Raw genomic sequence first — 12176 nt, 5'->3', positions numbered from 1 at the left:
TGGTATCTTATTGGTATTTAGGTAAACAATTTTTTTCACTGAAATAATCTTTGGGTTCTCTGGATCTCATTCATGTATCATGTAAGAAATGGGAAATATTAGGGAACTATTTATAGCACAAAAATAAACCCCTGGTGGCTTGACCCTCTTTCCTGGTAAGTGTGTTTCTTCCTCTCCCATGAGGTCCCATCCCCAACTCCCAAATGGATGTCGCACTTACACCAGCCCCAACCAGAGAAAGATCACTTACAAAGACAGAAGAAGGAGAGACCGTGTTTTGGAAACCTCGAAACAATTTATTGAGTTGCTTTATACAAGATTAACAATTTCCACACCACCCCAACACCGACATAGTCGCTGCACGAAAGCCACAGCCCCTTTCACACCTAAAAAATGGCTGCGCCAAGGAAAGCCCACGGCGCCGCAGCCCCAGGCCCCGGAGCCCGCCCCGCCTGTCTGCCTGGCCGCGGCAGTGTAGGTCACTCACTCTCTCGTTCCCACAAATAAAGCATTAACAGGAAAAAGAAATCCCATAAACTCCCCATCAAAGAAACGTTTCCCTGAGGCAAGAGGCATCACTAGATTCCTAGGAAGGAGGGAATTCTGCTCCAGCGGCACGGCTGGGTACGGGGGCGGGAGCGCTGCAGGGGAGGGACGGGCTGGGTCGGTTCCTGGCTGTGGTCCCCAGGTGTTCTCGCACAGAGGAGCCTGGGAAATGCCCACTGCTCACTCAGCGGTCACAGACGGCCTCTGCTCAGCTTGGAGCTCAGCATTACAAATCTCTTCTTTGGCTCTTTTGCTACTACCTAAGACTACTCTGTAAACAAACTGGAAATCCGAGTTGCAAAAAATAGATATAACAAAGGGATACAGAATTCACTTAACCCGATGTGAAATACATGTTGGTTCTTACATTAAAAAAAAAAGTCAGAGCAGAGGCCTGGCCAGATAGCTGCAGAGGTCATGCCCCCAGGAACTGGGCACGCCTCCGCCTGCACTGGGGGTGGGCGTTTCCCCCGGGGTCAGGAACCAAAAGGGCTGTATCTTCACACACTCCGAGGGTGCCTTTCACTCAACTCACTTGCAACCACTTGGCCGGAACGGTAGGTTCAAACACGCCTCGGGCACACACCGCACAGGCTGCCTGGACCCTCACCCCCCTCGTGAAGCAGCCACTGGCGAGTGAGGACAGCCAGGGGCCGGGAGCTCCCGGGCACTGTCCCAGTCTGTCGTCTGCACACGGCACACCTCCCTTCAGCCAATGCGGAGCCGGGCGGCTGCTTCACGGGGCAGGTGCTTCGGAAAGCTGACCTGCAGCTCTGCCTGAGGAGGATGCTCAATCAACTGGAATGTCTGTCTGGGATTGGGACCCCTGGATCCTCCGTCCTCAGACACGAAGACGGGCTGTGGGGCCCCTGCAGCCCACCTGTATGAACTCTGGAAAAACAAACTCTGGCTGAATCGGGACCTGGGCCGGGGACTTGGGGCCCAGGCGACCTTCAAGTCAGGACGGCACAGATTATGATGCGCAACTGGGAAAAACTCGTTACAGAAAGCGGCTATGTGTGAAACGCAGATGTGTCTTTATAAAGGCCTTCCTGAGACGGGCTCAGAGGGCCACGTGGCTGTGTCTGGCGCCGCCCCACCATAAAGGCACTGGGATAAGTCTTCCTGGAACATGATGTGCGGAGAACAGTCCCATCCAATCCAATGCATTTAATGGTAACGATGAAAACTGAGCCAAAAATAAGTCTTTAAAAATCCTATCTCAACCGGTGAATTGCAAAGTCTTTTCTCTAAAAGCTTCATTGTCATATTCAGCAGAGACTCCCCTGACCATGATGAGCACACAGAAGGTGTTCTCACCTGCCTCCCGGCAACAGCCGCAGCCTGGGGTGGCGGGTGTCCCATTGAGCACGCAGCCTGAGGATGAGGCAGACACGAGCACGGCCGGGGAGCTGACCGGCCAGAAGGAGCCCTGATCGGAAGGGCGCTGTGAGGTACTCTGACCAGGTGCCAGGGCTCAGGGCAGAGGCCAAGCGCAGGTGTGCCCACAGCGCTCCATGCCCAGAGCACACCCCAGTCTAGAGCTGCCCCTTCAACGGGCACCCACAAGAGCACCAGTCAGTCAATGCCCCAGAGATGCACGGGCTGCTCCCCTCACGGAAGGCACATCGCAAGTGCCCAGAGATGCTCACCTCAGCGCTCACGCCTTCTCCAGAAGGAAAGCCAAAAGCACAAAGAGCAGAGCAGTTACCTAGATTCTGAGAGCTGCTTGCTCAGCTTCCCCACAGGCCCAAGGTGCTAGGCCTTTCCTCTGAAGAGGTCACAATTTCCGTGGCATGCCGGGGCCCTTCCCGTGAAGCGGAGAAGCATCTGGAAAAGAAGCAAACACAGAACACGAGTCTTTCACGGTCCCGGGTTCCCTCTGAGCAGCAGTAGCCAAACTTCAGGGAAACTCATCTTCGCAGCGACGGCTCTTGAACCCAGAGTGGTCATAACAGCCCCGCACTGGGACAGGGACAGCGAATCCCACAGCACCGTCCTAGACATGGTGCTCACACAACAACCCCAACAACAACCGTTTTCCATCATCAAATGGCTCCAGCATCCTAGCAACCCAGTGAGGCACTGCATTCTCTGTCCACACTGAAAGCAAGCCCAGCACAGAGAAGCACACACGGGCTGGGCCGCACAGCCATTGAGGGCCTCGCCCTGAGCCCGTCTGACTATGCAGACAAGCTGCTTAAAGGGCCTCTCTCAGCGCAGACACTTTCTGCACAGCCAGGAGGAGGCCAGGAAGACATGGAACAAGAAAGCAGTTTTGTTGTTGAAAAAATCAGTCAGGGTCAGGGAGACAGTTCCAAGGGCTAGAGCGCAGACCTGGCGTGTGGGCGCTCCAGGCTCAACCCCCAGCACTTCATGTTCTCCTGAACACTGCAGTGTGCCCCCACAACACTGGAAAGGAAGCACCCAGCCATGTGCACAGACTCCTGGATGGTGGCTAAAAGCTGGCAGGAACGTCTCTTCCACGCACAGCCCTGTCACAGTCCTCCTGGACTCCCCTACGTGAAGGAAAGTCACTGCTGAGAGGCCCAGCCCCTCTGAAGGACAGCTTCCACCACGGAGGGTATACCCAACCTTGCAGGCCTGCCACCGCGGCAGCCCTGGGACAGTGCCAGGGGTACAGCCCATGTGGAGGTGCTGGCCATGCTTCCCTTCTGCTCCCCAATGCACCGGTGCACGCATTCCCCGAGGCTCGGCTCCTGAACAAGACTCTCCCCGGGCAGGCCATCATGCCGCAGCAAGCAGGTCTAAGACAATGAGAGGAGCGCAGGGCAAAGCCGAGATCCCCTTCCCCAGGTGTCCCTGTGGAGGTCCCAGAACAGCAGGCGGCAGTTCAGCAGTGGAGAGACGCCCTGCGACTGCGGAAAGGCTGCGCCCTGCATGCCCGGCCCTGCACTGCAGGCTCTCATCTCATCATCCCTACTGACGCTGTGAGCTCAGAGAGCTTCTGAGACCCAGGCAGCCTAGAGGGGGGCTTCAGCTCAACGGCTCCAAGAGTCCCACCACCACCCTGGCCTGGAGCTCTCCCGCCCCACACGCCGGCCACTGTAACTACTCGCACGGGGGACCCTAACGGCAGCGCCAACGGGGTCCTCTCCGCCAACGGGGGCCTCCAAGAACAGAGCAAGACAACACGGCGAGGACAGAGACACAGGAACCCTCGGCAGCAGACAACAGGCAGGGGGCTGTTGCCTGTTGCGCGTGACGCTCTGACCTCCTGGCAATTACCTGGCAAACTCTGCGGGAGGTGGGTGGACACGGCAGCGTGTGGGAGAGGCGCTGCACGGGGTGGGCTGGAGTGCAAGCCAGCCAGGAGACCTGAGGGGAAACAGGAGGGAGAAGAAAACAAAACACGCACATCGGAGACGGGAATGGGAAAGAGCCTCAGGAAGTCCAGACCAGAGACCGGCCAGGCTCTGCGCGAGCGCTCCCCGGGAAGGGACCCAGCATGGCGCCCACGGCCACACAGCAGACAGATGGCCACCCAGGACACGACAACAGCGCCAGGGCAGAGCACGGAGCCCCGGGTTCCGGCTGGGCCTCGTCACGGCGACAGGAGGAAGAGGCACTTACTGTGACTCAGGCCGTGGTGGAAGGTCCCAGGGGCAGGGCCGGTGACGATGGCGTCCTTGGAGACCCCCGCTTTGGCAGAGGTGTCGGCGTTGAAGGAGAGCACGTGGAGAGGGAACTGGGAGATGATCCCCAGGGAGCTGGAGCCCATGGCCCCGGGCAGCTTTGGGGCGCCTGCCTTGTAGGATGACGGCAGCAGGTTTAAGGGGGAGGAGCTGGTCAGCAGCACAGCCCCACTCGTTCCTTTCTGGGGAAGAAACAAGAGGGTCAGCGCCCCAGTCCAGGAGGAAGCGGCCCCTGGTGTGACCCGCAGCAGCAGCAAACAGCACGTGCCACAGGTCTCCTCTGAGCTCGGAAGGAAGAGGGTCGGGGCGACCCACGCATGCAGGTGGACAGGATGGCACGCGCGCCGACACATCTGCAGGTGCTCATCGTGGCTGGGGAAAGAACAGGACGAAGCCTGGGGACCAAGAGACAGGGGGGCCTCGCGGGGGTGGGCGTGAGGGCCAGAGCAAGAGCTCCCCGCGTGGGACCTCACTCCTCTTGTCCCTCCAACCCCATGCTCCTGATTTCCCAGAGAACCCTGCGCTCCGTAAAACGGCCTTTCTCTGGGCTGAGTCCTTGGAACCCCATGGAGAGAGAGATCCGTCTTAGGCACACACATCTCCACAGAACTCGTCGCCTCTCAGAGGAGGCCACTTCCACCCCCTTGTCTGGAGAGAAGGGCTGGGCCGGAGGGGGAAGAGGCAGTTCCCTATTTTGCGTCAGGCTGGCCTGTCCATCCCCACCTCCTTCTCCTGAGGCTGACAGGCTGGCTCCCAAGGCCCGTGGCCCCCGAAGAGGAAAGATCTGGCCAGAGGCGGCCCGTCCTCCTGGCTCCAACGCTCCCCGCTCCTCCCCGACCCCCACACTTTCAGAGTCCCCCGGACGGGGCATATGGCACTTTCCACTGGCGCACGGCATGTGTGGGACACTCACTGGCAAGGAGGTAGACGAGGTTGCGCTGCTCACCGCGCTGGGCTTCAGGGAGGAGGTCAGTAACTTGGCCACGCCCTGGGTCCCGCCGCTAGAGTCTCCATTTGGGCCTCCGGGAGGGGCCACCAGTGTCAGCTTCTGGGGCACAGACGGCTTTTTCACGGTGGCCCCGGGGAGGGGTCGGCTGGCAGACTGTCCCGTGGAGGGAGGCTGCACCCCGGGGAGCAGGCTCCCGGAAGCTGCACCCTGGACCGACGTGGCCCCAGAGGAAGAGCTGCCGGCAGCGACGCCGTGCTTGGAGACGGAGCCGGTGAAGGGGCTGTTCTTGTACGTGGGGCCCGAGCTGGCCGCGTGCTGCTTTGCCGGGTGGCCCAGGGCAGCGGCAGAAGCGGCGGAGGTCTTGTGAGCGCTGCTGCTGACTGCCTGCGAGCCTCCTGAGGAGGAGGGCGCAGACGGATGGAAGCCCTGGCCCTTGGCAGGGGTCTTGACGAGCTGGAGGAGCGAGCGATGACACTGTGGGGAGGGGGCCTTGGGGCCCTGGAACTTGCTGACCAGTGGGGGTGCGGACTGAAGCTTACTGACCAACGGGGCTGGGGAAGGGAAGTTCTTCTGCTGCTGAGTGCCTGCATGAAAGACTTTGACTTGGGGGCTGGGCAGGGGGGCGGCGGCCTGGGGTCCGTGAGACGTCCGTGGCACACTGTGGTGTTTTGTTTTGGGCTGGTGCGCGTCTGGCAGGCCCTTGCTGACAGGAGCCGGGCAGGACAGCTCTTTGTAGCCGGAACCCTCTGGCTTTTTCTCCTGAGAGGACTGCCCCAGCGCCAGAGCCTGTTCCGCCAGGAAATTGAGGGGTGAATGCAGAGAGCTGGAGGGCGGAGGAACAGAAGGGCTGGGCTTGGGGAAGTTCCTTTTCTCTTCGGTACACAGAACGCCTGTTCCCTTTTCCGCAGGTGCCTTGGAGGGCGTAGGGAGTGTGAACTCAGAGCTCCCGGAGGCTCTGCTGGTCAGCGTGGCCAGTTCCTTGGACACAGCCTCCAAGGAGGAAGTGGAATTCCGGATCAAGTCCCCCTCCAGTGGGTCCTCCCGGCCGACAGGAGCAGAGTCAGCGAGGCTGCCTGCGGCCTGGGACGGGAGCTCCCGGCTTGCAGACCCGCAGCTCTGGCCGCCTCCCAAATGTTCTGAAGGCAAAGCAAGGGGGCCACCAGTCTGGCCCGATGAAACTGAAACCTTCTTATCAGACTTGCCGCATGATTCCTGAAGGGAAGCAGAAATGGGGGTGGTCAGCAAGGCCCGGCCGTCCACGCTGGCCCAGGCGGTGACAAGGTCACATAGCACAAAGAACTCAGCCCCCAGCCAAATCACAAGGTGGGGTGGTGAGAAGCACGTGCATCTCCACAAGGACCCTGCACACCCCATTCACTCTGCACCCTGACTTGACTCGACTCCCAGCCCGAGACTGCTGTGCTTCCGAAAACGGACAAGAACTGAGCAGAGAAACTCTGGCCGCAAGCACCCTCACTCCTCAGGGACACGGAAGGGTGTGTGTTGGGGAAGATGGCAGCAAGGGCTGGAACATAAACGTGGCCTGTGGGAGCCTCAGGTCCAGTCTTAGCATACCCTGGTCCCCAAAGCACCACTAGGAGTAACCCCTGGGCATGGCTGGTGTATCCGCCTCAAAAATAAAGGGAAAAAATGTGGGGCCAGAAAAATAGTACAGTGGGCTGGGTGCTTGCCTTGCATAAGACTGTCCCAGGTTCGATCCCTGGCACCCCATAGGGTCCCCTGAAACCAATCAGGAGTGATCCCTACGCAAAGAGCCAGGAATGAGCCCTAAGCTCTGCTGGTGTCTCCCCCTACACCCACCAAAAAAAAGTTCTTGTGTCCTTAGTGTTTGATAGAGATATAGCTTAGCAGTAGTACTTGCATTACACGTGATGTCCTGGGTTCAACCCCTAGTACTGGAAAAAAAAAAAAGCACTCATACTAACTTAGGGAGTCCCTCAGCTGCAACGAGGACACACAAAATAGGACACACAAACGAGCTTGTTTTCTTGGTTTGTGCTGGTACCTGCCTCCTTTTCGGAAGCAGGAATGGGGAGCTCAAGTCCAGAACACAGTGTTCTGAGGGGCAACAGGAACGAACAGCCAGCCAGCCACAGGAATCCGCCACGCAAACAGCTCATTTCCACCACGCATTCAGAGAGTGAGATCACGACAGCATCTCCGGAAATAGGAACGCTTGTGCTAAAACAGCGATTTCTATTCCCAAGCGGGTCCTGCGCAGTCCGGGACGAGTTTCAAGTTCTGCTCTCCAGTTACTGTGCTGCCCTCCACCTCTGCCCCTCACTAGAGCTGTCCTTCCTGTCCCCCTAGCTTCTCCTGAGCCTGCACGGAGGCCGAGGCAGGAATGCCCCACTCCTCAGCCCTTCCAGGGCGACCTCGTTTAATCCACAGCCCCAAAAGCTGGCTACCTGGGGACTGTCTTCAACAATGTAGGTGCAGGTATTAAGCGACTTGGCTCAGTCTCTGTCCTGCCAAACCCCAGTCCCTCCCCTAAGGAGGCTTGACACATGATTCCTAAAGGAAAGCAGAAACGGGGATGTTTAGCAATGCCAAGTTGGCACAACTTCCAGAGTGCCACTCAGAGCAGCTGTCCCCGCACCAGCAAAGCTCAATGATCGGGCTGTAGCGATAGTACAGCAGGTAGGGCATTTGCCTTGTACACAGCCAACCCGGATTCAATTCCCAGCCTCCCATATGGTCCCCTGAGCACCGCCAGGAGTGATTCCTGAGTGCAAAGCCAGGAGTAACCCCTGTGCATCGCCAGGTGTGACCCAAAAAAAAAAAAAAAAAAGCTCAATGATCAATTGAGGGCTGGAATGGAGTGATAGCACAGTGGTAGGGCGTTTGCCTTGCATGCAGCCAGCCTGGCCAAGCCGGGTTCGATTCCTCCGCTCCTCTCAGAGCCCAGCAACCTACCGAGAGTATCTCGCCCGTGCAGCAAAGTCTGGCAAGCTACCTGTGACATATTCAATACGCCAAACACAGTAACAACAAGTCTTAAAATAGAGATGTTACTGGGCCCGCTCGAGCAAATCGATGAACAACGGGAGGACAGTGTGACAGTGATCGATTGAGAGGCCTGATAAACAGGGGTAGAGAGAGAACAGAAGGCAAGGGCACGAGCAGAATGACTCACCTTCACTTTGATTTTAGAGGGAGCCATGACTTTCTTCTTGGCCCTGTTCCAAGGAACAAATACAGAAAACGGTTAGAAGACGCGAAGCAGACAGACCAAGCCTGAGAAGTGAAAAGGTAGGGCACTTACAGGATTGATGTCAGGTGCCCGTGGCCCCGTCTGCTCTCCTTAAACAGAGTCCTGGAAGAAACGGAGAACACCCGCAGTTTGCAGAAGGCCTGAGCGCAGACTGCTCTAGGGCGCATCTGCTTCCCGGCCCCAGGCCTTTATGCAGTAAATGCAGAGGACTGGTGAGCTGAGTATCTGGAGAGAGGAACTAAAGTGGATGCGTTGGCCACCAAAAGCCAAGTCTAGGCTTATTTAAAAAACAAAAGCTGCAGCATTGCCCCTGGACTTCGCAGAGTGACGTGTGACCTGCGACAAGCACAGAACCAAGCGCGTACACCCTGGCACTGTAGTCAAAACAAAACAAAACAAAAAAAAGCAACAACAGACAAACTGGACTGCACAAAGTTAGTTGTTTTCTGCAGCAAAAGACATAACCAGCGGGGTAAAAAGATAGCTCATATAACGGGGAAAAATATTGGAAATCTCATATCTGATTAAGACTTAAAGCACAGAAAATACTCCTAAAATTCAAGAACAAGCAAACTAATCCCAAAATGGCAGAACTTAAACAGACATTTCACTTAAGAGACATAGCCAAAAAAGTACAACTTTTTGAAGTGTATGTTCAACACCTTCAATCATTTGAGAAATGCAGATAAAAGCTTAACGGAAATGCACCGCTCGGATGAGCACCGCCACACACAGCAGAAAGCAGGAGTCCCAGGGACAGCCCGCTCCTGAAATGGGTCACGGGAATGCCAAAATTTCCCAACAGTGAAAGACTGCTGAACACACAATAACCAAAAATTCATTCAAAGGTCTGGAGGACAGTACGGTGGGTAAGGAGCTTGTCTGGAATGCAACAGACCCAGGTGAGATCCCTGGTACTACATATGGTTCCTAAGCGCTGCCAGGAGTGACCCCTGGATGCACGGTCAAGAGTAAGCCCTAAGCACAGCCAAGTATGGCCCCAGAAGGGCAAAAAAAGGTGGTGTTTCTGGCAAGGCTTGTCATGGCTGAATTTCTCGTCACATGTAGACGTTCCAGCAGCACTGGCCTGGGGTACCTGCAGTGCACGTATAACATCACACACTTAATCCCAGCTGTAGCCAAGTGACCAAGTATTAGCCTGGTTGTTCTGAGTTCTATGATTCCTAGTGCTAAAAGCAATTTCCAGCCATACCTCCATGAGGTATACATAAGCAAAGCAATTAAAGAGTTTAGCACAATCCCAGACACCACAGCAACTAGAAGACGTGCGAACACCAAGCCAGGAAGTGTGATTCCTGGCAGACACACACGAGCAGCACCACCAACCCCAGCAAACACAGCAAGCAGGATGCGCGCCCACACCATGACTAAAGAGTGCAACCCAGCCAAGCGCACGAGCACCACAACACGATGTGTGGGTCCAGGTGAGCACCACAACAGCAATCAAGAGAAGGGGGGAAACAGAAACCCAGTGCTGAGGAGCACGTGTGGAAAAGGAAATGTAAAATAATACCATCACGATGGGAAAAGGGACACTGGTTCCTCAGCTAAACAAAGGACCACCACACGACAGCATTTCTATTTTTGGGTCTAGACCAAAAAGGACTGAAAGCAGGGTTTCAGAAGAACACTGCTCCCTCACACCGCAGCAGCACTGCTCACAGCGAAGAGGGAGCGATGTAAGTCCCCACTGTGGGATGCACCACGAAGCAAAAGATTGGAGAGGGGCATAACGGATTATCACCGGACCTTTGAAAAAGAAAGGAAATTCACCGTGGATGAACCTTGAGGCCACTACGTGAAGGAAACAAACCAGGCACAAAGAGGCAAACAGAGTGCTCCCACTCGCATGAAGCACTCAGAATGTGAAATTGGGAGAGAGAAAAAGGAGAAGGGAGGCCGCCAGTGTGAGAGAAGGAGGAGTTAGAGTTTCAGTTTTGCAAGATGAGAAGAATGACAAAGTGGAAGGTGGTGACAGTTATTTAACAATAAGATCATCTTTATTACACTCAACTGTGTATTTTCAAACGGTTAAGATGGTACTTTTAAGTGTATTTTATCATAATAAAAATGTTAAAATACGGGGCTGGAGTCATAGCACAGAGGGTAAGGCATTTGTCTTGCATGTGGCCAACCTAGGTTCGATTCCTGGCAATCCACAGGGTCACCCGAGCACTGCCAGGAGTAATTCCTGAGTGCAGAGCCAGAAATTACTGGCTGAGCACCGCTGGGTGTGACCCAAAAAGAAAAGAAAATGCTAAAATAAAACCAAAACCACTAGCAGCTCCATCTAACCCTTCTCTGGGTACTACAGACAGTTCTTCCATGGGAAGACACACAACACAGAGAAAGCTGTGAGAGAAAAGCCTGGTCCTTGACTATAGTACAGGTCAGCCCTGCTACTGGCAAATGAGACTTTGGATTGGAAAAAATATTTCCAAGATGGTCTCATATGTATGAGGCCTGGAAAAGCGTGTGTGTGTGTGTGTGTGTGTGTGTGTACGTGACAGAGAGAGAGAGAGAGAGAGAGAGAGAGAGAATATGTGTGCACGTGAGGCTGGCCCTGGTTCAATCCCTGGCACTACAGGGTCTCTCCGGCTTCACCCCTGAGCAGAGCCAAGTGTGGTCCAAAGAAAAGAAAAAATTGTCTGTGACCTACATCATTTCGAAGAACAAAATATAAACAAACAAAAACTCTCTGGACCAGAAAGAGAACACCATGGTTAAGGTACTCGACTTGCACGCAGATGCTCCTGGCAACCCACAGGGTCCCCTGAACACCACCAGGAAGGAACCATGAGCACAGCAGAGCCAGGAGCAGCCCCTAAGCGCCAATGGCAATGGCCCAACCCCCGTCACCTTCTGAAAATGTAAAGATAATGTTCCCAAGTTGAATCAGTCTCAACTCTGAGCGGAAGCCATCGACTCAAACGGCAAACGGCGGCTGAGGCCAAGTGCGCAGTCAGCTGTCAACCAGAGCAAGAGAAAGGAAGACAAAGACGACACCCACAGAAACTCCGAGGAAAAGACCAGAAGACCACTTTCCAGAGACCAGCACGCTGCCAACGACCCAGGTGAGATCAGAGCCACGCCCACGAGGCAGTGCCTGACACGGAAGCAGCATGTTATTCCCTCCTGCCACAGGAGGCTGCCCCGTACCGTCACCAAGACCAGCCTAGCAGCCTGCAGGCCTCACCTGGCCTGCATCCAGCCTTTGGGCCACAGAGGCTTGACCTCAGCATCCAGAAAGGCCTTCACGTAGTCCTCCCAGGACTGCGCCTTGTGGTTCCTCTCCAGATCATAGCTCTCCAGTTTGATCTTCACCAGGTGGCAGAGCAGCTCCCTGAGGGGGAGGGAGAAGTCAAACTTCAAACGACCCCAAATTCCTCTTCGAGGTTTTAATCATGTGTTCTCAGCAGCCCTGATTAAAGGAACCGTTTCTGACCTTCATTAGAAACACGGGGCAAGCTCAGACACGGGACCCACAAACCCTCCAATGAGGCAGGGTCCCAGTTTGCGCACACCTGATCTCATCATTCCACTGGAACTTCTTCCGGGGTCCCATGATCCTTCTGCCCCCTCTTTCTTCATCTTCTTCCTCATCAGAACAAATCCGCTCTCTCTGCTCCTTGTCTTTCTCCTCTTCTAGCATCCTGCAGAGCAAAGAGAAATGAATGGCAACCGAAGGTCACTACAGGAGAACTCCCCCTCCTGAGTCCCAGGACTTCTCAAATAAGGTGGAAATGTTGGAGACATGGAGTCTCGTTAA

At 55.4% G+C, this 12176-nt stretch overlaps 1 protein-coding gene across 3 annotated transcripts in view; it reads right to left on the bottom strand.

The window, feature by feature from the left end:
• Nucleotides 1–275: 275 nt before the first annotated feature.
• UBN1 (ubinuclein 1) overlaps nt 276–12176 on the bottom strand; it is a 35696-nt gene continuing 23795 nt past the window's right edge. The window contains exons 11-18 of one of the 3 annotated variants that reach the window (XM_056135059.1): nt 11932–12060; nt 11604–11750; nt 8438–8488; nt 8309–8351; nt 5116–6363; nt 4141–4384; nt 3796–3885; nt 276–2376 (exon numbers count right to left, since the gene is read on the bottom strand). In XM_056135059.1, the coding sequence (XP_055991034.1) occupies nt 2327–2376; nt 3796–3885; nt 4141–4384; nt 5116–6363; nt 8309–8351; nt 8438–8488; nt 11604–11750; nt 11932–12060 (2002 nt within the window). In that variant the 3' untranslated portion in view covers nt 276–2326. The remainder of the gene's footprint in view (nt 2377–3795; nt 3886–4140; nt 4385–5115; nt 6364–8308; nt 8352–8437; nt 8489–11603; nt 11751–11931; nt 12061–12176) is intronic. The other 2 variants (XM_056135060.1, XM_056135061.1) reach the window with 2 other exon arrangements.

The sequence above is a fragment of the Sorex fumeus genome, unplaced genomic scaffold (genome assembly GCF_029834395.1).
Source record: "Sorex fumeus unplaced genomic scaffold, SorFum_2.1 ptg000110l, whole genome shotgun sequence".
NCBI classification, from domain to species: Eukaryota; Metazoa; Chordata; class Mammalia; order Eulipotyphla; family Soricidae; genus Sorex; species Sorex fumeus.
This window is presented reverse-complemented; position numbering and strand designations above follow the sequence as displayed.